We start from the raw sequence: 25,325 nt of genomic DNA, 5'->3' as shown, positions 1-25,325 counted from the left end.
GGTGACAGTTTTTCAACTGGAGTACATTGTGGAATCCTGCAATGAATAAATTGATAATATAATTGGAAATGGTTATAGTCTGAGCATGAGTTGCAGACTTGTAAAAGAGGAAGTGAAACAAAGTGGATCCTGGGGAAGAGGAATAAAATAAGGCTAAAAATGGAGTGAGCATTCAAATGTGTGACATATTACTTCTGACTCATTTGAGAGTTTAGTAGTTTACTTTGCATGCTTGGAATCATGAATCTGTGCTAAATGTGTAAATAGTTTGAGTGATCCTTCCTGACCTAGGAACTGTTTAGTTCTGTGAGGCCTATCATGCACGAGTATTTTCCCTTGCTTTCATTGTGCATATCCATTGCATTTTCTTTGACATTTTTCATTGATTCCCCCCCCCCCCTTCATTGCTCAGTTTGCTTTTCGGTTGCTGCTTTCTGATACTTTCGTGCCAACTTTCCCCTTGTTTCTCTTCCAAGCAGAAGGTAACTGAAAAGTATATGCCTTCAGATTCCCCCTAGCCCATTATCTGCCCCTTGACGGTCACTCCCCCATAGGGATGCCAATCCCCAGGTGGGACCTGAGGGACCCTCTGGAATTACAGCTCATCTCCAGCTTAAAGAGATCAGTTGCCTTAGAGAAAATGGCTGCTTTAGAGGGTGGACTCCATTGCATTCTACTCCACTAAGGTTCCTTCCTGTTCCAAATCCTGCCCACTCCCGGCTTCACCCACAGAGTGCCCAGATATTTCCCAGCCTAGAGCTAGCAATTCTATTTGCTCACCCACATTGAGGTTTTTCTGCACCTTCTGCCATCTCCCCCCCCCCTTCATCAGTGTACAAGCTTCATTTCCCCCTCAGTTTTAAGTTTTAATTTTTTGACAAGTGACATGAGTCTAGAAATATAAGACTATAACTAGTTTCAGGCCGCTGGTGTGGAGAAAGTTTAAAAATCTGCACAAGGTTTAGTTTCCTGCTGATATTAACTTGAAAGGGGGATTAGAGAGAAGGTAAATGGCAGCATCCCCTGTGGTAGGGAGGGGGGAAGGATTCAGTGCTGCATGCAAACACAAGGGAAGGACTTGGGAATGTGGAATAACATTGACATGAGATATAAAGAGGAAGGGATACTGGGATAGAAAATATAAATCTTTGAAAACATTTTTCTCTTTAATGCTTTAGTGAACTGAGTTTTTTTTTTGGGGGGGGGGGGAGGGGGCACAATTTTGGCAGTCTCTGGAAGCCTGACATTAAAACAGTGACTTTGCCACTTGAACTTTTTGCAAACCACTGAACTTAAGGTCAGTTTACATTCCAATCCCAAAGAAGGGCAATGCCAACGAATGTTCAAACTACCGCACCATCGCACTCATTTCTTATGCTAGCAAAGTTATGCTCAAAATCCTACAAGCTAGGCTCCAGCAATATGTGGATCGTGAACTTCCAGAAGTACAGGCAGGATTTCGAAGAGGCAGAGGAACTAGAGATCAAATTGCCAACATACGCTGGATCATGGAGAAAGCTAGGGAGTTCCAGAAGAAAATCTACTTCTGCTTCATTGACTATGCTAAAGCCTTTGATTGTATGGAGCACAACAAATTGTGGCAAGTTCTTAAAGAGATGGGAATACCAGAGCATCTTATTTGTCTCTTGAGAAACCTATATGCAGGTCAAGAAGCAACAGTGAGAACCGGGCATGGAATAACTGATTGGTTCAAAATTGAGAAAGGAGTTCGGCAAGGCTGTATACTGTCACCTTGCCTATTTAACTTGTATGCGGAGTACATCATGAGAAATGCGGGGTTAGATGAGTCACAAATTGGGATCAAGATTGCAGGGAGAAATATCAACAATCTCAGATATGCAGATGATACTACTCTAATGGCAGAAAGTGAAGAGGAACTAAAGAGCCTGTTGATGCGGGTGAAGGAGGAGAGTGCAAAAGTAGGCTTAAAACTCAACATCAAGAAAACGAAGATCATGGCATCCGGCCCTCTCAATTCCTGGCAAATAGATGGGGAAGAAATGGAGGTAGTGACAGATTTCATTTTCCTGGGCTCCAAGATCACTGCAGATGGGGACTGCAGCAAAGAAATTAAAAGACGCTTGCTCCTGGGGAGGAAAGCTATGGCAAATCTAGACAACATCCTAAAAAGCAGAGACATCACCCTGCCAACAAAAGTGCGTTTAGTCAAGGCTATGGTATTCCCAGTTGCAATGTATGGCTGTGACAGTTGGACCATAAGGAAGGCCGAGCGTCAAAGAATTGAGGCTTTTGAACTCTGGTGCTGGAGAAGACTCTTGCGAGTCACTTGAACTGCAAGGCGAACAAACCGGTCAGTCCTGGAGGAGATCAGCCCTGACTGCTCTTTAGAAGGCCAGATCCTGAAGATGAAACTCAAATACTTTGGCCACCTAATGAGAAGGAAGGACTCCCTGGAGAAGAGCCTAATGCTGGGAGTGATTGGGGGCAAAAGAAGAAGGGGACGACAGAAAATGAGGTGGCTGGATGGAGTCACTGAAGCAGTAGGTGCAAACTTAAATGGACTCCGAAGAATGGTAGAGGACAGGAAGGCCTGGAGGATCATTGTCCATGGGGTCACGATGGGTCGGACACGACGTCGCACCTAACAACAACAAAGAACTTAGGAAGTGACTCAAGGTAGAGTGCTGTCTTCCAAACAAGATGCACTTTAAAGAATTCCTTTAGATGATAGGTGCTTTTGTGTGTGTGTGTGTGTGTGTGTGTGTGTGTGTGTGTGTGTAAATATATGTATGTGTACTAAAAGTCCAATCTGGATGTTTTTTGACATTGGCTAGCCATCAGCTTGTTTTATTTTGAAAGCCCAGTTTGATGTACTAAAGGGATAAGAAACATCCAAATTTTAAATATGAAGGATGGCTTTTCTTTTAGGAATTAGTGCTAGCTTTGAGAAAATAGCAAATTTTCTTGCTCTTCATTGTTTCAAATGTTTACTAAGGCTGCTTTGAGTCTGTGTAATGCAAATATCAATTGTCTAAAATCTAGATGATAACCAAAAATTCATGACTCACTTAACTGCCCTATAAGCTGCACATCAAGGCAAGATAAATTCTAGGCAACACAGTGTCAAAATCTGAGGACTGGGTAAAATGGATATAGATGATAAAGCTTGCTACATGTGAGTTATACACAGAGCAATGAATATGTAAGAAAACTAAATAAAAATTTCTTGACCTAAATCAATCCTCTTGAACTAGTGAGGGGATGCTTCAGGAGAATGTAATCACCAATATCCCTGGTCAGTCTCTAGTATTAGCAGATTCCTTCCTTGTTGGTTAAACTCTGGACATCCAAGCTAATCCAGCATGCTTGAATTCACCGCTAGTAGTAATCAAGCGTAATACTTATCTAACTTGCTATTTCTGCTAGTTGAACGTTCATGCAAGCTTTAAAGTTTTACATGGATGTGCTTACTATAGAATTTTGTGGTATAGAAACAGAATTTGACTGGTGTAATGGTGGCTTGGCTAGGAAGGGACCAGCCTTCTGATTAACTGTGGGTTCTCATAGGAAGAACACCATATTTGAGTATTGTAGATTGACATTCTTTAATTCTGATCACAGTTTACAGTTTTAAATGCCTTAAGCTCTTGGAACAAAACTTCACAATACTGATCCCCTAAAGTGCAACTCACTGTCAGTTTTGCAGTCTCTTTGTGGGGCTTTATTAATTTATAGCCTTCCAGATCTGAACAGTTCAGGCTTTGTAACTAATGTGAAACACAAAACTCTTCTTAGCACCTTATCTGTTATCTCAGGGATAGTTGCAGGTAGTGGCCTGCTGAGTAGTTCTAAGGCTGGAGTACAACTTCTGCTGAAGTCAACAAATTGTACAAATCTGGTATATGTACTTAACCTTTCTGTGTGATGCTGGGGGTGTCAGTCTTGGCATAGTTTAATGCTAGGGATGTAAAACATTAAATATTTAAACTGTGAACATTTGTTTATAGATTGATGTAAAAGTTAAATGTTTCTAAGGTGTGGAAAACTGGCAAAGAGTTACCAGAGCCTGCCTGTGGAATGTGAAGAAGAGCTGGGGTTTTTTGTACCCGAAAGAGTCTCAAAGCAGCTTACAGTCTCCTTTTCCTCTCTCCACAACAGACACCCTGTAAGGTATGCAGGTCTGAGAGAATGCTGAGAGAACCGTGACTGGCCCAAGGTCACCCAGCTGGCTGCATGGGGAGGAGTGGGGAATCAAACCCAGTTATCCAGTTTTGAGGCCACCACACTAAACCACGACACTGAAATGTGTATTTTCAAATGCTGGCCTTACTGCTAATCATCTTTACTCAAGACTGACATGAGAATACATTAACTATGTTGATTTTTCTTTTAAAAATCAGTAGCAAAGCTGATGTATATGGGGGCTGGAATGTGAGTTTGTTAATGTTTAAAAACTAAAAATTGTGATTGTTTAAAAAGGTGGCTTATCCTTACCATAGTTCTCTTATATAAAGTTGAAACAGCCATCTGGCTAGCGCTGTCTGGGTGGTGTCCCGGACACCACCACCCCCTGCCCAGCCAGGTCTTCCACTCCAGCAGGATTGGTCCGGATTGGGCCAGCTCTTGGAGTGCCTGCCTCCACCAGCCAGCCCACCTCGGCGGCACATCGCTGTCAGGCCACAGCACCAGCTTGGCTCCGGCATCAGACGCGGCGCCTCGGACTCGACAGACGCAGCAGAGCCCAGCACTGGCTGCTCCGCCGGAACCTTCGCCGCTGCCAAAAAACGCCACCGTGCATGGGTCCCAGGCCAGCAGCCCACTCTACCAAAGGCTGCCCACTACCCCCAACTCACGCCCAGCCGACTGCCACCAGCAGTAGCTGCCCGGTATGGCCTGCCCGTCCCCCATCGCCTCTGCCTCCTCCGCCCGCGGCTACCCCTTCACCTGTTGTCACCGCGCCAACATAGTTGCCAGCCGGGGGGGGCCTTCCCCCTTCTGCCCCTTTCAAAGCCCATTTTTTTATAATGGGTTTTGATGCTAGTCAAATTAAATTATTATGACTCTTAGTGCATAAAATAAAGGAGTGCTTATGCTAGAAGATGCTATGGCAGTGAAGAGTGAAGCAACAGCTGTGAGTAGCTATTGTATGGAGTATACTTTAACATGGACCACACTTTAACATGGAATGACTAGAATATATTTTTACTTCATGCAACACAAGTAAAAGTTTCCTTTTATATTCAGTAGTTATATTCATGAATACTGTGATACTTTAGGATGGACCATTATTTATTTATTTGGCTTATCAACCACCCAGGCTCAGGGCAGTGTACAATATATATTTTTTTGCAAAAGTGTTAAAATCAGAATATAAGAGCTATAATAATAAAATAGTATTAAAAACTCCATGCCAGTGCTTCATCTCAGTATATATGGGGTGTGGGGAGTGTTCGTGGGGGATAGACATGCAATTCATTTGTGCATCCAGGCCTCAGCTGTATGCCTGCCAGAACAGCACCGTTTTACAAGCCCAGGGGAAATTTGATAGTTCTGTTACAGCCTGCATTTATGCTGGCAGTATATTCCACCTGGGGCCAAGAATGAAGAGACCCTGGCCTTAGTTGAGGCTAGTCACACTTCCTTAGAGTCGGGGACCACCAGCATATTCACATTTATAGATCTTAGAGTTTGTCCGGGGGCATATTGGGATAGGTTGCCCCTTAGATACACAAGGCCCAAATTGCGCAAGGGCTTAAAGGTTAAAGCCAACACCTTGAATTTGATCTGGAATTCAACCGACAACCAATACAGCTGCTGGATTGATCTGAGAACCTGATATCAAAGCCTCCGCCCCCCCCCTTTTAGGAAGGGGGGTAGGAAGGGGATCTTATTGCGCCGCCATGTTGTGATGGTTTTTAAATCTTTTTATGGGAGTTTTAATGGGGTTTTAAGACACTGTAACCCGCCACGAGCCATTTGGGAGTGGTAGGAAATAAATCGAAATAATAATAATAGTATAAAGTTTTTCTAAGACCCAGTGTTTTTCATGAACTGATATCTCCAGCTTCCTGTTTTAAAAAGTCTTTCCCTTAAAAGTTGGCATTCCAAAGTCTAGTTACACTTCTTTCATAAAGAGTTTGAGTATATCTGTCTTGCTTAGGTCTATATTGCTAGATTTGTGAAGCACTGAGATGCATTCACATTCCCTGCATATTTGTGGCTGGGCTTACGTAAATCAGTGCTGGCCATGTTGATTCTTAATGGATGTATTGGTTAATTAGTAAAGGAATCTGTAAAGTTGCTCTGTTGGAGCAGAGCATATTTTGGTTGTTTTCCCTTTATATACTTTTAAGATAAGATAAAAGTCTAAAATATAAATTGAAGGGTGAAGATCATTTCATGTGCAGAAATAGGTTGGTCATGCTAAAGAAACTACATTTTCCCTGGAAAAGCTTGTGAATACTAACCTGATAAGCCACTAATGCCAAATATACATGCTTGGTTTATAGTCCTTTGCGTAACAATTGGGACTTGCTTGTACCAGAGAATCAAGAAGTAGTCTCTTCCATCCTGTTTTAGCCAGCTTATTTTATTTGAGTAGACTTTGTGTTCATTAGTAGTATATCTGTGGGAAGACTCAAGAGTTAATATACAACTTGCAGACTTTGTTAGGAATAATTCTTTATTCAGGGAACCTTAATCTCTGTTTAGAATGTACTATCATGATCTTGTTCACTTTCAGCTTGTGTCCTCTTTTTCTGTGTTTTAACTGTACAGAGCAATGTGATCCTATAATAGAACCTATTTTTTTAAAATATGGACAGAACTGAAACCTTGAATGTGTCTGTCTATACTGAAGAAGAAGGTTGGTTTTTATCCCTGCTTTTCACTACCCTGTGTGGTAGGTGGGGCTGAGAGAGCTCTGACAGGACTGCTTTGTGAGAACAGCACTATCAGGACTGTGATGAGCCCCAAGATCAGCCATCTGGCTGCATATGGAGGTGTGGGGAATTATACCCAGCTCGCCAGATTAAAAGCCGCTGCTCTTAACCACTACACCAAAGAATTTATAACAAATATTTTCATAACTGCTTTGAAGAAACCAGATATAAAAGACTACTGCATCTCCAGAATTTCTCACACCAGATATTCTACGAATAGTTTTTATTTGTTTCAACAGAGAACGCTGTAATGCTTTTGCTTTTATTTTTAGATCAATTAGCTTGTTTCCTCTCGGGGACAGCATAATTGGGAGCCATGTGTTTGGATTCTTTTGAAGGGCTGATCACATGGCTGTTTTCAAGTGATGCAGAATGCTTCCTCCTGTTAAGTCTTTTTGACATAAAAACTCTTGTAGGGTTTAACTGTCAGCAGAAGTCCTTTTCCAGACTACTTTGTTGAGACGAGCTTTTTGCTAACTTCATAGCCATTCAGCCTGCTAAAATTATCAGTGTCAAAGCAAATAAATATGTCTTGCTTATCTTGATCTTTCAAACATTTTGACTGAAGATTTCTCTGTGGTTTTGTTCTGTTGATTTTAAGGCCTTGCTGGCAATGTATCAGATGCATAATAAAAATAGTGGGTTTCATTAGAATAGTCATGAGCATTATTGACGATGAACTGTATGTTTAATGTCTGTTATGGCTTTATACATGAATCTCAAGAAAATATACTTGTAGTATAAGAGTACTGTTCAGACCAATTAGATCACTTGTTACAGCAAAGATGACTTGTTTGTTTTCTAGGTGGCCAAAAGTTATTAGAGCCAGTTATTGAGAACCAGCTTGGTGTAGTGGATAGATTGTCAGTCTAAGATGTGGGAGACATGGGCTTTAATCCTTACTCTTCCATGGAAGCTTGCTGGGTGACCTTGGGCCAGACATAACCTCTCAACCTAACTTTCCTCACAGGGTTGTTGAGGATAAAATGGAGGAGAGAATTATGTAAACTGCTTTGGGTCTTCATTGGGGAGAAAGGCAGGATATATGTGAAGTTAATAGGTTCAAGGGTTGACTGACTTTATTATCTAGTGCTTTTACTAATACTAATATTACTAATATGCTGACAACAAATAATATTGATCATAACCCATTAAAGTTATAGTATAATTAAATGTTCTGCCTGTGCCTTAGGCATGAGCTGCTTAGAAGTAAACCATACTAGTTGAAGTTGCTGTGGGCTTGTAACTCTATTAGTCTGCACCTTATTTTATCTTTGTTTAAAATGCTGATTTTCAGGTTCTGTAGCAAACATAGCTGCTAGCATGAGTGTGGAGTGCAGAGCAAAATATAATTGTGAAGCAGTTTGGGAGTTAAGAATATTTAAAATGTTCTGAGTTAGAACAGAGGAATAAAACATGGAGTCCTGTTTTCTGTGTGTAATGCAATTATTTCTTTTAAAGTTTCTCTGCCTATTACATTTATATACCACTTGTCTCCAGGCATGACTTAGGGCATCTAACAGCACTCAAAATACATCAATAAAAACAATACAAAGGTACAATACATAATTTTCAAAATATAAAATGGTTAAGAATCTTTTCCCATTTAAAATCTACCCACAGTCAAGCAGGATAGAATGTGTGGATGGGGAAGACACAGCTGAAGTATATCAACTGCCTGGTGGATCGCAATCACCCAAAGGCATCCTGAAAAAGAGTGGGCTTATATACCCTGCCAACCTAAGGAGGTCTTGCTAGGCACACACCTCTTTGAGCAGTTGGTTCCACCAGATGAGGTCCACTACTGAGAAGGCCCTTGCTTACTCAAGGTGGGCAGTTTATGGTCCAAGGACCTTCAGTAAATTCCATTATGAAGATTAGAGAAAATGGGGAGGATCATGCTGGGAGAGGGATCCCAAATCCCAGTGGTATGAGGGTCCGAGGTTCTTTAGGGCTTTAAAAGCAAGTACCAATACTTTGAATTGGCACTGGAAGCTGTTTGTGAGCCAGTGCAGCTGCCATAGGATAGGTGTTATATGCACTGACCAACTTCTTTGAGAAATCTGGCAGCTGCATTCTGGATTATTTGGAGCTTCTAAAGCCAAGTCAACTGTAGGAAGATGGACCCCATCAAGGATCAGTGGCCACCCTAGTAGTCCAGGCTTCCCCAGCCATATGTTTTAGATGGTTTTAGCTTCAACCAACTCTAACATAGCTATTCCACCATTGTATCCAGGTAGGAGGCCAAGACTAGAATTCCAGTTACTGGCTGTTCCTTAAATAAGAGGTAGAGCTGGGTGGTGTCATCCAGAGTACTTATCTATGGTGTGTGTGTGATGGAGTGGCATAGGCCTACTTTAGCCTGTTTCTGGTGTTGAGGGAGAGGAGGTGATGGAGCAACATAAGCCTGCCCTCCTGGCCTGTTTTGCAGCCAGTCTTGCTGAAGGAGAGCAAACTGGTAGCCAGCCCCGAGTGCCGGTATGATTCTGTTCACTAATCATCTGACGACTTTTCAGTGCTGTCACTTCCAGTGCTGTGGGAGTGCCCTGGTGATGTCTCTCCTTGTGACATATGATATGTAGTAGGAAGGTGTGGCCTGCTGACATCACTTCTGGGGTTTCTTGAAGCCTGGAAAATATTCCAGGTGTTCCTCAATGGTAAAAAGGTTGAGAAAAGCTGCTTTAATGTAACAGCTATATTTTCTTGCTTGGAAAGGTGATGGTAACAGCAGTGAATATTCTATTGTTAGAACTACAGCTAGTCTCTTTTCTTTTCCTCCCCCACATCTTCTATGTTGTCATTTTTTTTCTCAAGAAGAGGATGAACTTGTTTGACTAGCCTTCTATGTGGCACTCACCTGGTTTGTAAGTTCTCAACTCTGGCACAAGAATTTCCTTTAGGGACAAAATCTAATATAGAGCTGTAGAATCCTTGGATGGCAAATGTGATGTATAACTCTAAAACACTTGCAATTGCTAATAAGATCTTTTTGCCTTCCTTTCTAGGGCAACTGAACTCAATTTCCTTTCCCCAAAATGAGGAGGAGTACCTTCAATTGACAGTAAATTGTCGCCCATGCCTTTTAATCTTTGGCCAGAACTGTAATGCCAAATGCCAGTTGCTGAATATGCTTTTGGGAGAAAGACTGCTTCCCACCAACAAAGTTAGCAGTGAGGAGAACTGTAAAAGACGTCGAATTCACTTCAGATATGGAAGACAAACACGGATTAGTTTGGCTTTACCAGGACAGTATGAACTGGTTCATAATTTGGTCGCTCACCAAGGTAGATGGGAGACAATACCTGAGGAGGACTTAGAAATCCATGGAGACAATTTGGATCTGGCACACCAGATTGCGGAACTCGAGGTGACACTGAATCACACTTTACTGCAGGTACTGACAGTCTTATATGTTCTTGGTTAGATTTATGAAACATTGTTATATTGTATTGTAGATTGTGATTGTGGCAGAAGACATTCTACGTAAAACTCAAGAAGAGCCCTGAGAAGATGGCAGTGTGTATTGCATTCCTAAATACTTGGAAAGACAAAATTATGTTCTTTTGCTTCACTCTTGCCTTTAACACCTTCAGTGTAAAATCAAGGCTTGGAGGGAACAACATACTGTAAAAAAGGCTTGAGTGGAAGAATAGTGCTTAACTCCTCCCCTCCTTGATAGATTTCCTCAATTTCCCATTGCTTTTCTTCAGCCCAGTTTTCAGTTCAATGACTGTATATGTTTGTCCTGGCATGAACTTGGAGTTTCATGATTTAAATGTTTGTAATGTAAAACAAAGTTTAGATTAGTTCCCAGAGCATTATGACAACCCAGAATTAATTGAACACTGGCTTGTCAATTAGTTCTGCTCTCCTATTCTGCTTCAGAGAGGTTTCCCCCCCCCAAAAAAAAGTGCAAAACAGCTTCAAGGGTGGGGGTTGGAGGGAGGAGAAAATACTTCTTAATGGCATCATGGAGGGTCTTTTATACAGCTGGCATTTTATCTTTGTTTAGTATTTATTTAGATAATCTTTTGCCACTTTTCCACCTAATTTAGGCTCCCCAAGGTGGTGAACAACTTTTAAAGCAGGCTTTTAGTTATACATATTACAGTACATGAGCCAATTAAAACACATGAACAGGAAGGGGGATCACTTTGAAAACACCAGTTGAAACAGGTGCCTTCATCTGCTGGCAGTACTTGAGGGAGGAACAGCCATAATTTCCTTAGGGAGGGATTCCCTAATTTTGATGCTGGAACTGTAAAGGCCATTTCTTGGATAGCTGCCCATCTTGCTTCAGATACTGAGGGCACCCGAAGAAGGACCCCTGGAGATGACCAGGGTAATCAGATCGGCTCAGTTGGCCTTATAAAACCAAGTAGATTGGGAACGAGGATTAGATCTTGAATAATGTAGTGCAGCAATGCTTAAAGAACAGGAGTTCCTAACTGCTCCTTGCTGCTCTAGGAGGTAGGCAGGTAACCTCTGAAAGAGTATGAAGTGCAAAGAGCTAATGTGAGAGGTGATAAGGCAAAATTGCTTCTTTCTCTGCCACTATGCCATAAATGCCACTATGCTGGCAGAAAGAGGTCTTTATGTCCTCCCCTATAGGCTTTATTGGCAAGCAATAGACACAAGCAACAGACACAGACATTGGCAAGCAACAGACACTGATCTTTCACGCTGTCTGTTCCAACCATAGAAAAGTTTATTCCCTGGGGTATAGGACCTTCCCAGATTAATAGCCATGCAAGTTAGGAGGCTATAATAGAAGGCTATAGTTAGGCGTGTGTAATAGGCTATAATAGAAAGAAGGCAGTCCTTCAGTCTCCCAGCCCTTGTACCCATTAATCCATACAAGGTCCTGTGACTTCAGGAACAAACTTTCCTGGGGTTGAAGATTGTTGGGTAGAGGGGAACTTAAAACATTTCTGGTGCTGTTAGTTCCTTATGCTAACTGATTGTAGATCCATCCAGCCTTTTTTCGTTCCACAAGTGTTCTCTGACTATGTGCTACTGTATTGTAGGTAATACAAAATGAGTATTCCTTGGGTTATTTCTCTCCTGTGTGAATCATTGTCATGTTGTCACTGCTAGAGGATCTGGTTGTTCGTTCTCGAGTATATGTCTGCTCAGTGGCACTGAATGCAACCTTAAACAAGAGGTTTTGGGCTTGGTTTTGTTTATTTTAATCAGGTCTGTATTTATGTTATATAGGTCAGCCAATATAGAACTGCTCAGATGGTTTTTGTGAAAACAGTGACAAAGATCTCTTTGTTAGACTCCAGATACATCTAGGACAAATTGTATGAAAACAGCTATCTAAATTGGGAAGGAGTCAAAAATTATGTTCTGTTTGAGAGGGGAGAGACTAGGAAAGCTAATATGGAAACTTCTCTCTTTTAAAATGGAATTTTAAAACATGTTATACTTCTCTCATCAATATGGAAAATTGACTATAGCATTGGGGACAACACTTTGCTAAATAAACTTATGTTTAAGTTGGAACTAGTTAAAATGATTTAAAAACCTATCCCTGCCTATTATTATTATTATTATTATTATTATTATTATTATTATTATTATTATTATTATTATTATTATTATTATTATTATTATTATATTTATTTCCCCCCACTCCCTACAGGCTCATGGCGGGTAACAATAGTCTTAAAATCCCCCATTAAAACCCCCGTTAAAAGACTATAAAAATACTCAACACGGAGGAAAATATCACTCTCCCCTACCCGAACAAGGGCATTGGGGGATGGAGGGTGATGATGACTACTTCAACCCCCCCACCAGGGGGGGGCAATGTTCTTCCTTGCCAATCCCAGCCTTAACCATAGACCTGGCGGAAGAGCTCCGTTTTACAGGCCCTGCGGAACGCTGACAGCTCCCGCAGGGCCCGCAGCTCACTTGGGAGCTCATTCCACCAGGTAGGGGCCAGGACAGAGTCTGAGACAACTTACAAAAATGATCAATCTTTTTAAAGAGTTTAAAGACATCTCATTCAAGGGAAATGTTAATGCTCTTACAAAACACACCAATGCAGAGAGTGTTATGGAGCTCATAAGTTAAAGCGCCTGTGCTTGCTCCCTGCAAAGAAGATACCGTAGTCTCTTTGTGCTAGGTTAGAATTTGGGCACCATGCACTCACAATTAGCTGTGGTCTTTCAGTCTCCAGGCCATCTTTGTTTGAAGGCATGGAGGCATCACTGAAGCTGGTATGAGTGCTATACAAGAGTTTAATAAGATCTTATTTAGATGGTAAAATGATTAGAATAAAAATACTTAGTGAAAGGAGCAGATGCAACTAGAACATTGTATTGGAAAGAAATTATGAGAACTTGCAGGTCACAAGTGGTTATGAATAGACTGATGGATGAATGCAGTTAGAAATGGGCAAAATTATGTGTTTCTGATGTAAAATAATTGGGAAGATGAGTAGGATTCAGACCTTCTAAATTTGAACTCTGCATTTATATTATTGCTTGATATCGAATTTATAATTGTGAAATTTTGTTATTCTTTGTAAGGAGAATGGGGGAACATTTTCAACAGTCATCGTAAAATACGATTGTTCATGTATCTTGTATTATGTCTTGTTCCTGTGGGCCAGCTACTAGCAAGTCACTACAGTTCCCATCCCCGGATGAATGTAGGTTTAGAAACTGCTTGTTCATTTTCTGTCTTGCTGTGCAGCCCCACATCGGGACTGTGCCTGATAGCATTCTTATGGACTCGGGGTTTCATTAACCTCCCTTATCTTTATGATTGGTGGTTAGTTTGTGAAGAAGTATAGCCCCTGCACCATTCAAACTATGAGTAATCCCTCCAGGACAGATACTTGATTAAGATGTTCAGGCAGTGAGGCTTCCCTCAAGTGGCCCTGCTTGGGACAGCTCAATCCTGCAAGACGCCTCTCTTTTTTGTTTCCCAGCATGAAGGTGTCACTTTTGATAGCAGTCACCTTGGCTAGTTGGGTAGGTGAATTAGATGTGTTAAGGGTCGATCCTCCATTTTTAAAGATTTTCAATAAATAAGTGGTCCTTTGCCCAAGTTTGGAATTTCTCCCCAAGATGATGTCAAAGTTCCATCCTGCCCAAGAGGTTATTTTACCAGTCTTTTCCCTCACACCTTCTTCTAATGCAGAAAAGACACTGTACACACTGTATATCTGAAGGGCAGTCCTTTATTATTTGCACATGACTGAACATTTCATGAAATCAAGTTCACTTTTTATTTGTTACTGGAGCCCTAGGAAAGAGAAACAAGCATCTTCACAGATGATTTCGTGGTGGCTGGTATTTACTGTTTGTGCCTCTTATAGGTCAGCGGGTGTTAGTTGCCCACTGGCTGTTAGGGCTGATTCTACTGTTGTGCAGGAATCCTCTGTTGCCTTCCATTACAAGAATCAAACATTATATGCTGGATTTCCAGGCTAGAAGAGAGGCAGATTTTGGGAAGGCGGTGCTGCAGACTTTGGGTGAGAGTCTCAACTCACCTCCTTAGGTGAGCTCCTTGCTAGAGTCTCAGTGTGAGGCTGCACAGCAAGACAGAAGATGAAATAAAGGTTGTGCCTACCTGTAACTGTTATTCATAGATGTCTTGTATGCAGACACACAATCCTTCTGTCCTACCCCACAGTGAGCTCTCACTTAATTAAAACAACAACAATAATAATAAATGCAGAATTTGGCTGGTTGGTGTACTGTTTGGTTGCAAATGGGTCTATATAATGAGAGTTTGCTGCGGCTTGGTAGAAAGGGGACATCCCACCCTCAGAGCACATGTTGTGTATGGCAGGAAAACCTGCACATGCATGACTGTTCGGGGCAGGATGCCCCATTTTGGAACTTTAAAACTAGAAATGGTCATCCATGGCAAGCCTGCACATGCACAGTGCCGGTGTGTACTTGTACACAACATGCCAATGAACAACAGTTACTGGTAAGTGCAATCTTGTTCTCTCCTTAGTTGGTTCAGTATTCCTAATTTAAATCTCAAATAAGGTTTTATCTTCCTTTATCCTGTTCTCCAACATGGTAGCATATATTCAGTTAAAATAGCGATCCCCAACCTGTGGGCCGCAGCCCACATGTGGTCCTTCGACTAATTGGAGGTGGGCCCCGAAGGATGCCTTCTCCCCGCCCCTTCCCTTTACTTCATCCCCCCCAGCCCTTTACAACACACTTCACTGTTGTGGCGTATCTGTATCTTATTTTGAAGGGATGTTTAAACATTACCATAGCGATCAGAGAGCGTTAGGGCAGTGGTTGAGAGTAGAGGAGTAAACTACCCCCCCACACACACACACCGGGCCTCAGTAAAAGGCGTTGAGTGGTCCCCAGTGAGTGGTCCCCGGCGTTGAGTGGTCCCCAGTGATAAAAAGGTTGGGGACCACTGCGTTAAAACATAATGATTTTTAAAATGCAAGCATAAAGTAATTTTTAAAAAATCATAACTGATTGCATGGGTAAGCAAAGTTAGTCTTTAATCAGCTGAAGTTATGTGAAGAGGTTGATTGATGGGTTACTGGCAACTGTTCATGCATCATTTCCCTTTCTGTAAAGCATCTCTAAAAAGTCCCATAAAAATCTTTGCCTACTGTTCCCTTTATATACAAGATATATTCTAGCATCACATCTATCTTTCCAGCCATCTTTGGCTCATCAGACAGTGAAATTTGGCTCTGGAGCCATAGTTTGCAGATTGCTGCCTTGAACCAAAGATATCTTAGACCAGGGGTAGTCAAACTGCGGCCCTCCAGATGTCCATGGACTACAATTCCCAGAAGCCCCTGCCAGCGAATGCTGGCAGGGGGTTCTGGGAATTGTAGTCCATGGACATCTGGAGGGCCGCAGTTTGACTACCCCTGTCTTAGACTTTCTTTGTATCTGAAGAAGTTTCTAAGCTCACAGAAGGTCATACCTTGAATAAAATTTTATTGGGCTTAAAGGTGAACTCAAACATTGTTCTTAGAATTTCTGTTTTTTCTTTCTCTCCTGCGTCTTTTTGAAAAGGGCTTCTGCTTCATTTTTCCTGATATTGTAGCTTAGTCCTTAGTCTTCAAAAACAAACAAACTGGGAATTTGCATTGGTATTTAGAGAACCACATTGTATGCCTTCCCCATCCCCTTAACACTGATGTACTTTCTCCTGGTCTATCTTGAACTCCTGTCTCAGTGTAAAGCTTTTCTCTTTGTTGCTCTTGTCAGTAAAAGTACACAGTGGGGTGGGGAAGCTCAGACAAAGTCCAGTCTTTCTACAGCACTCTTCCCCTTTTCACAAGCTGGACCCAACCTGAACTACCTAGCCCTTGGTCATACCATTAGCTAATGGTTGAACATAGGGAAAAGAAGTCATGGAGGAGCCCACTGCTGCTGAACCTTTGTGAGCTCACAAGAGAATTAGTTGGCTTCATCATTACTGGACTATTTTTCTTAAAACATGGGGAGAAACTCTTTGAGCCCTGATAATTTTCGTATTAGCCAAAGCGTCCAAGATTGCGTTGGCAGTTGGCATCAGCAGACATTGCATGTATAATACATAGTTATCATTTTAGCATTAACTGAAAATCATAACATGGAAAGCATCTTGCAGTAAAAGCTTTAGCTTGATTATCGAGAATGCTGAGTTAATTGGCATCACCTAGATGGCAAGCTCCTCACCCTCAACCAGTATGCCCACTGTTACAGAAGTACAGTCCTCGGAATGGGAGGAATGAGCCTCCCTTTTTCTCTCACACACCCCATTTTTGCTCTCCCCGCCCCCCCCCCGCCCCCGCAGGTGGGTAGAGTATACTGTTGCCACCAACTTGGATTTGGAGGGTTTGCTTTACTGGAGGAAGCAGATTCCCCCCCCCCTTTTTTTTGTTTCTACTGTCAGATTCCCTCTTATTACAAACATACAGAAAACCCATAATAAAGTTTGCAAAGCATTTATAAACACATTATATTTTAAATAAAAAGGTCAAAACTTACAAAAAAGAAAGTATTCTTTATAGAGTTAAGGCTACCAAGCAAAGACAAATTCCCTAATGTATCTCAATTTAACTGTCCTTGCCTAATTATCAGAGATTCGTATGAGGAAGTGGAGGGACTCATTAAATTTGTGGATGACACTACATTGGGAGGAGTAGCAAACACCCCAGAAAATAGATTACAAAAACTGAATACACTGGGAAAAATGGACAAATGAGAACAAGATGCAATTCAATAAGAACAAGTGCAGAGTTTTACATCTGGGTTACAAAAAAGAAGAGCATGCATACTGGATGGGAGAAACATTTCTGGGTAATGGTGTGTGTAAATGAGGTCTTGGGCTACTAGTGGACTCTAAGCTAAATATGAACAGTGTGATGCAGTAGTAAAAATGGGAAATGCAGTCTTGGTCTGTATCAACAGAGGCATCACATCAAATTTGCAGGTTGTCATAGTCCCACTGTGTACCAATTAGTCAGACCCCATCTGGAGTACTATGTACAGTTCTGGAGGCTTCACCTCCAAAAGGATGTAGACATAGTTGAGAGGGTTCAGGGGAAAGTGACAAGGATGATCCGGGAGCTGGGAACCAAGCCCTAAGAGGAAATACTGAGAGACTCGGGAAAGTTCAGCCTGGAGAAGAGGAGGTTGAGATGGGATATGACTGCTCTTTAGGTATTAGGTTGTCACTTAGAGGAGGACAGGGAAAGGTTCCTGTTGGCAGCAGAAGATAGGACCTGCAGTAAAGTCTATGATGTTATATCCTTCTGAGATCCCTTCCCTCCTCAAACCCCACCCAACTGGCTCCACCCCTGAAATCTCCGGGAATTTTCCAATCTCCGGGAATTTTCCAATTTCCCATACAACAGCCAACCTACTATAACTTGCCATTCTGTCATCAACTTTTCATCTTCTCCCCTCCTGCAACCTCTTCAGTCTTTCTCCACAGTCTTTCTCCACAGTGAAGAACAAAGTACTTTTTATCTGCATAACAACCCTGTGAGATGGGGTAGGCTGAAAGTATGTAAGTAATACAAAAGCACCCACTGAACTTTCATAGCAAGATGGGAAACAAGTCAGAGGCTGTAGTCAGACCTAGGATTGCCAGCCTCCAGGTAAGACCTGAACATTCTCCAGATTACAGCTAAACTCCAAATGAGAGATTTGTCTGTCTGAAGAAAATGGCTGCTTTGAAGGGAGGACTGAGGCCCAAATTCCTCAGACTCCACCAGGAATTTCTCCAAGAATTTCTCAGCCTGGTCAAGGTGATCCTGGTCAGGCCTGACTCCATTGAATCCTCCCTAAAAGGACAAAACAGTTCTGAGAAGGTCCCTACCCCACCCCCTTCCTGGATTTTTAAAGGTGCAGGTGCTTTTTAGTCTAATATTTAGACTACGTGGAGGCAGGTAGAGGAGAGTCAGCCAGAGAATCCTCACAAGTTTGGTGTCTTTAGCATGCCCCGTGGGGGGGGGGGGGCGGGCAGCTTCTACTGCATCATGGATCTCAGAAACTGAACTGGTTTATTTGGTTCCTTAAAGTTCATGATGATGTTCATGGCTCACCAACTTCCTTTTCCCCCTCTGTAACTGATCTTGGTAACAAACACATTCTTAAGCTTAAAAACTTTTCTAGTTTCTCATCATGGCACCCCTTCCCCTTGGATTGGGGGGGGGCAGTAGCGATGGGAGGATCTTGGAGGCAGGAGGGGAGAGACCTCTGTTGGGCTGTCAGAGTCTGGGGAGTATGAGTGAAGGCTGGGCATGTCGGCTGAGGTGGTGGGGTGGCGTCTCGCCAAGGGCAGGAGGAGATGCAGCCCAGGGGAAGAGCAGGCTGCGGCACAGCCGCAGGGCACGTAATCAGTCTGGAGAAGAGACCGGGGGGGGGGGCGAAACAGGCAGCCAATACTCTCAGTGGTGCCCTGCACCTTCACCATGCAGCAAGCCCCCTCCCCCCCTCACTCCATGCGACACGGCTCAACAGAGGCCGCTGGAGCAGGACGGGGAGCAGGGGTGGCCTGTGTCGGTGTGTGTGGCTGAAAGTGTGAGGCGGGTGGAAAGACAAACGCAGCCAGGACACTCCCATGGAAGCACAGACGAACCCGCGCCAACACAAGTGGCAACTACTCGCCGGCTGCCCCCGCTCAGACGGGAAGCGGCCAGAAAGCACTCACCGCTTGTGTTGCCACGACTGCATCTCACCTCATGGAGTGGGGGGGGTGGGGGCTTGCTCCGGGGCAAAGGAGCAGAGCAGAGAGTGTCAGCAGCATGTTTTGGATCCCCCAGGGTGTCTTCTCCAGGCCAACAACACAGCCTGTGGCTGTGCTGTGACCCACTCTTTCCATGCGCCGTGTCTCCTCCTGCACTTGAGGAGATGGAGCGCCACTGCCTCAACATGGCCAACCTCCACTGCCACTCCATGGACTCTGCCTGTCCAGGAGGTAAGCCCAGGCAGGGAGCCAGCTGGGTCGTCTCCGTAGGCTCTTACCGTAGTCTCGAACCTCCTGGGGGAGAATGGAGGCTGCGGCGGTGCCACTGCTCGTAGGGCAGGTGGGAGCTGGAGGGGGAGGGCCAATAAGTGCGGCCGCACTCTGATTGGCCCTGTTCTGTCTCGGACAGCTGGATTCTCTCCACCACCAGGGCTGTTTCATAAATATTAAGAGGAGGAAGAATGGATGGATTCCTTTGTGAACTACAAATGGGTTCGAGGGGTCTGATTGGCTGGTTTAGCAGGGAGTTATCATGTGGCTGTGTTTGGATGCTGTGACACAGTTTACTAATGTAACAGGATTAACTTTTGCTTATATATTTACTTATATAACAGCTTATAACTGTTATGATGGTCAGTTCATAGTCTGATGAAGAGTACTTACACTCAAAAGCTCATGTCTTGAATAAATCTTTGTTGGTCTTTAAGGTGCTACTGGACTCTGATTTTATTGTTTAACAGGGTTTATGAGAGCACAAACCAGTTTGGCTTGCTAACAAGTTGCCTGATTTGGGCCATGGTTCAGCCATGAACTGAACCATATTTTCCCAGTTCATGCCCTTCCCTATTCCTGGCTCTGATGCTTGCCACTCTAGGGTGTAATAAGTTGCTCCTTGAGGAGCAGGAATGCTGCTTTTGTAGTGTGTGCTCCCCCACTCAAAAAAACCCAGTCAGCTCACCTCCATTCCTCACTCCCTAAATTTACAATACTGGAGATAGGTACTTTGCACCTCTGCTTTGTTTTGAGGATGTCTGTTGTTATAGAGAGCTTTGTCTTGTTATGTCTGAATGCATGTTGTGCAGACATTCCCATGGAAGTGGCAGGCTAGAGCCTCATTGCTGCTTTGCAAGGCAGATTAACCTGTGTCTTTTGTTGTCTTTTATTCAAAGGGGACAGCAAAAGAACATTGTGGAAGGAGGAAGGACTCTGAAATGTAACCTCTTTTCTTCCCACAAAGGATATGGCTTTGTAAATATGCCCTAAAATAGTAGGAGAACCCTTTATAAGAAACTGACTTTCAAAGTTGAAGCCATCTAAAAAGCAGCAAGAGAATTTGCTGAATTTGCTGAAATTGCCCCCCACTCCCTCTTCTTACCACTATCAGTAATTGTGGATCTCCTCCTGTATATTATATGTTCATTTTATGTGCAACAGTAATGTTTCCAATTTATTCTATTTAGAAACACGCTTTCAAAAGGAGAGGCTGTTTTCTCTGAAGTCAGTGCCCCAGGCTTTGCATGTATGAAAAGCTCATTCAGTGGGAGTGTTTTTTGGAGTGAATTCAGCATTTTTCCCATCAATACATTTAAGCTTGTCTGATGACCTATTTTCTGAAATTAAGAAAATAACGTGGGTCAGTTACAAAAGTAAGTTTCCAACATAGGATGCTTTCTGTTAATGAAGAATCCTCTCATACAACAGTTGCCTGTGAAAAGATGCAAAAACTAAAAGGAAATGGCTGATAATGCCTTGCTGGGTATTCTTGCTAGATAGCCTTTAACAGTTGTACAAGCAAGATTAATTTGTTCATACTGAGACTTTATCTTTATTTCTTCCCCTTACTTACGTCTCTTAGAGACCAGCACTGGCTTCCTCCTTTGTTTATTGCTATCCAAGGGAGTCATCTCTCCTGGTTAATGTTAAGAGCCGTACATCTAGCTTTGCTCTCAACTTGTATTCTTTTCTAGCTACCTCAATAATTGTGTGTATTTCCATGCTTGAGTCCCATGACAGTCATAGCAGGCAGACTGCAGCTAAAAATGTATTTTAGGCATTGGGGAAGATGAGGTGTGTTGCATAGTTGAGACTACTTAAAGATTTAACTTAAAAAAACCTAGATAGTGTGTTGATTTTGTCAAAATGTCTTTGCCAACAGCTCTAGGATCTTAGTTATATCCTGGGTTTCACTCTGGGGCTATCGGGGGGGCTATCAGGGGATAGCTCTTTAGATTATGTTGGAAAAATAAATTCCCGAAGTATCTAGAATGCTTTAAAAAAAACACACAAATCTTGCCTCTGAACTGGTCCTTTCTTTTTCCTAATGCTTTTACCAATTCACCTGCCTGTTTAATTGCCATGACACATTTTGAGGCTACAGGCCAGTCTTAAGAGATCATGATGGTATTGCAGCCAAAAATTACCCTCTCATGGAATATTCTGGTACTTAGATCATAAATTCTATAAAAATACGTCCTTCGTGGGTAGCTCACTAGTACTGATGTGTAGCTGGCTGTGGTTCTTGGTATACAGTTTTGATTTTAACCATTTGTTATTACTTGGCTATCTACTCTCCCCTGACACTGAGAATTCCTTTGATTAAAGATTGTAGCTTATTGTAGAAAAGTACATAACATGGTCTGGCTTCTGCTGGAAAGTGCACTGGAAATGTTGAGTGTGGCTGGGCATGGGTATAATATTGTATCTAAACCTCAAGCAAACATAATTAGTTAAAGGGTCGGTGCAGTATAGTGGCTAATGTTGGACTAGGATCTGGATGGCTGGGGTTCCTGTAGCCACACTGCCAGACAACTAAGTGAGCTTCCTGCAGCCTGTCACGCTCTCTGACCTTGATCTCCCTCACACAGTTGTTGAGGAAGGCAGAACTATGTGCACTGTCCTGAGCTCCTTCGAGGAAGAGTGGGATAACTGTGTTTTAAATATTATAAAGGAGAACATGGTAACCTAAAGAATATTGGATATATGATGTAATAAGTTTATTAAACTGAAGTTATAGCAAATTTGCAGATTTATAGATATGACTAAGAAGTGTTAAAAGACTGCTTGGAGTGTGGATGATGTGAATGCCTAGTTCTTGCTGAGGCTGTAAACGTGATGTGGGCTGTACTGCTTCAGACTGAAGATGTGGGTGGCTGCAACTGAATGACTTCCCGTGTACACATAAAAAAACCTCTCCTAGGTAACAAGTGTAGCTGTCAAACTAGTATTGGGAGGCCCAGGCTTATAGTCCCATTCTGCCATGAAGCTGCTAGAGTGTCTAATTAGAGAGAGAACTTTCTTTATACACAATAAGGAATTGTATTGTTCTGTTTTCATCATTCTTAAGTTTGAATTCCTCTTGACAGAAGGGGGTGGGGGAAAATGTTTGTTGCTGTTGGCGAAGAAGAGAGAAGAATCCTAGAATACTCAAATAATTACAATTTCCATGTTAAATTCATAATGTATTGCTGTTTTCAGGAGGTGGACATTGTGGTAGCTCCATGTTGGGGATTCCAGTCCGCAGAAGTCACCTTGGGTGAATACATGAACCATGTCCTTCCAGTCATCACCTTTGCCATTAGTGAAGCAGAACTCACTATCCTGGATATGATTGAACTGCGGGAGATTAAAGAGAAATTCTCTCCACCTGTCTTTTTTATTAAAGTGTCAGCTTTGGGGGCGGAACTAATAACCCCCCGAGACACCGAAAATGAAAAATCCTCGCTGTATCGGCAGTTGCTAGACCTAGACTACCTTCATTCCAACCACTGCAGCTGTGGAACTTCCAGCTTTGATGCCAAAGCTGAGAGCATGCTGGTGGAACAATCTGATAAGATTCGCCTGCTTAGCACTTTTGCTAGGAAGGTGTTGCAGAAACACTTGGTAGATGCAGCCACGATCTTGAACATAGTGCACTGCCGTTGTCTGGACATATTCATCAACCAGGCCTTTGACATGCAGCGAGACTTGCAGATCACTCCAAAGCGGCTAGACTACACACGGAAGAAAGAAAATGAGCTGTATGACTCTCTGATGAACATAGCCAACCGTAAGCAAGAAGAGATGAAGGACATGATAATTGAAACTCTCAACAACATGAAGGAAGAGCTGCTGGAGGATGCTGCTAATATGGAATTCAAAGGTAATCGCCAAAAGAACAAAAAGGGATTGACAAAGTGCCTGTCTTCTCCTTTTTTCCTTTCAAAAAACAAAGCATTTACTCATTGTTTATAAATGAAAGTCCTCTTCAGAGGCACCTAGGCCGGTAGGTGTGTTGCCTCCTTCACCATTGCTCCCACAGCTTTAAGGTTTGTTCACTTGTGGTTCTGCCCTGATGACAGCATGACATAATATGCAAACAGTGTATGATCCCTTGCGAAGTGTGCTGCTTATGTTTCATGTAAATATATAATCAACATGAGCTACAAGGGTAAGTGTTTTTCTTTACAGCTAGACTATCACATCGCTACAGGTGTGTGCAAAGAGCCTCTAAAAGTGCAAGTCCAGTCTTGTAAACAAAGCATTTTCTTTTATTATAATATATTATTATTCACTTCTGGAAAAATGGCAACATGTAGATTTCTCTTTTCTAAGCATTTCCATTTATACATGCTGTTTTTAGGAAACAGGCTTTGTGAGGAAAGGGGTGTGACTTGTAAGCAGTGATTGCCTAGGATTTCATTTTGAAGCAAGAGAGTTGAAAGTAGATGCTACACTTTGTCTGAGTTAATTCTGTGAAAAAGTGCAGATTTTAAGTCTCTCTTCTTTTTAAAAAAAGGACAGCAATAAAAAAAACCCTCAGACTTTGTAAAATGAAGCCTAGTGAATTGTCTGTTTAAATGCCAGCAGGCCTGTGATACATCAGAACTGTGCATTAGCTGGTACTAACGTGGACGCAGACTTGCAACCTGAACTCAAGTATGTTTACGTGAAAAGCTCAGTAAGCATGCTTCAGGACTGCAGTCTCAGAGTTACTTGTCACTTAAAGTAAATTTTTGTAGAATAGGCAAGTGAAGAATAGGAATGAACCAGTTCTTTACAAAAGCAATTTGTTGGACTTTCTGAAAAGTTGAGTTTATGTTTCTCTCTAGTCTCCTTTTCAGCTGGCATATGCAGATATTTGAACTCTGTGAGCAAGCCCTTGTGTAGTGGAATTCTTTATTGGATTTAAAAAAGAATAATCTGCAAACACTCTTAGCATAAAGTGACTTAATGAATTGGGTCTAACAGAGGATTTCTCTTTGAGTGCAACTTCCTTGCCTTTCCCATCTTGCTGTACCCCACTATGTCCCTATGGTGTTTCATTGTAGCCAGTTTTACTAAAATGATAAATATGCATATATTTCTGTTGTTAACAAGATTAATCTGTTGGAAGCTGTAGAAATAGCTTTGAATGTAAATTTATAATTGCATATAGGCCATATTACAGTTAAATTTAACCTTTTTGAATTACAGTAAATTAAATGGAAGAATTAAGCAAGATCTTGAATGTCTCATTGACATAACTGACACTGCACATAATTTGTCTTGATGGTAGGCATATGTGTAGAATGCCTCGGACAGAAACCAATCCAGGTAGTGCCTTGAAACCTGCTGTTTCGTGGGAACAACTAAAGATGCTGTTGCACTAATTCTGGATAGAAGCTGATATACTAGGATCAGGATGTCATGTATTTTTTTCCATTTTGTTTTCACCTCTTCAGATATTATCATTCCTGAGAACGGAGAGCCTATTAGTACCAGGGACATAAAATGTTGCATTAAGCAAATCCAGGAGTTGATAATTTCACGACTAAATCAAGCTGTTGCAAACAAGTTGATCAGTTCTGTGGACTACCTGCGTGAGAGCTTTGTAGGGACACTGGAAAGATGTCTGAAGAGTCTGGAGAAATCACAGCAAGATGTTTCAGTGCATATTACAAGCAACTATCTAAAACAGGTAAATAAATGTGAGAATTGACAAATTAGAAAAAGAGTTGATTCTTATATGCTGTGTTTCTCTACCTGAAGGAATCTCAAAGCAGCTTACATTTGCCTTCCCTTTCCTCTCCCCATAACAGACACCTTGCGAGTTTGGTGAGGCTGAGAGAGACCTGATACTACTGCTCGGTCAGAACAGCTTTATCAGTGCTGTGGCGAGCCCAGCTAGTTGCATGTGGGGGAGCGTGGAATCAAGTCCACACTCCTAACCACTACACCAAGCTGGCATAGTTT

General features: G+C 42.3%; 1 protein-coding gene across 1 annotated transcript in view; it reads left to right on the top strand.

Annotated features, from left to right (window-relative positions):
• Positions 1-25,325, top strand: part of DSTYK (dual serine/threonine and tyrosine protein kinase) — a 40,905-nt gene that overhangs the window by 1,600 nt on the left and 13,980 nt on the right. The window contains exons 2-4 of the mRNA XM_077334701.1: positions 9,929-10,317; positions 22,590-23,253; positions 24,815-25,050. Coding sequence (XP_077190816.1) covers positions 9,929-10,317; positions 22,590-23,253; positions 24,815-25,050 — 1,289 coding nt within the window. The remainder of the gene's footprint in view (positions 1-9,928; positions 10,318-22,589; positions 23,254-24,814; positions 25,051-25,325) is intronic.

The sequence above is a fragment of the Paroedura picta genome, chromosome 4 (genome assembly GCF_049243985.1).
Source record: "Paroedura picta isolate Pp20150507F chromosome 4, Ppicta_v3.0, whole genome shotgun sequence".
Lineage (NCBI taxonomy): Eukaryota > Metazoa > Chordata > Lepidosauria > Squamata > Gekkonidae > Paroedura > Paroedura picta.
Note: the sequence above shows the minus strand (reverse complement) of the source record. Positions and strands in the feature narration are given on the sequence as shown.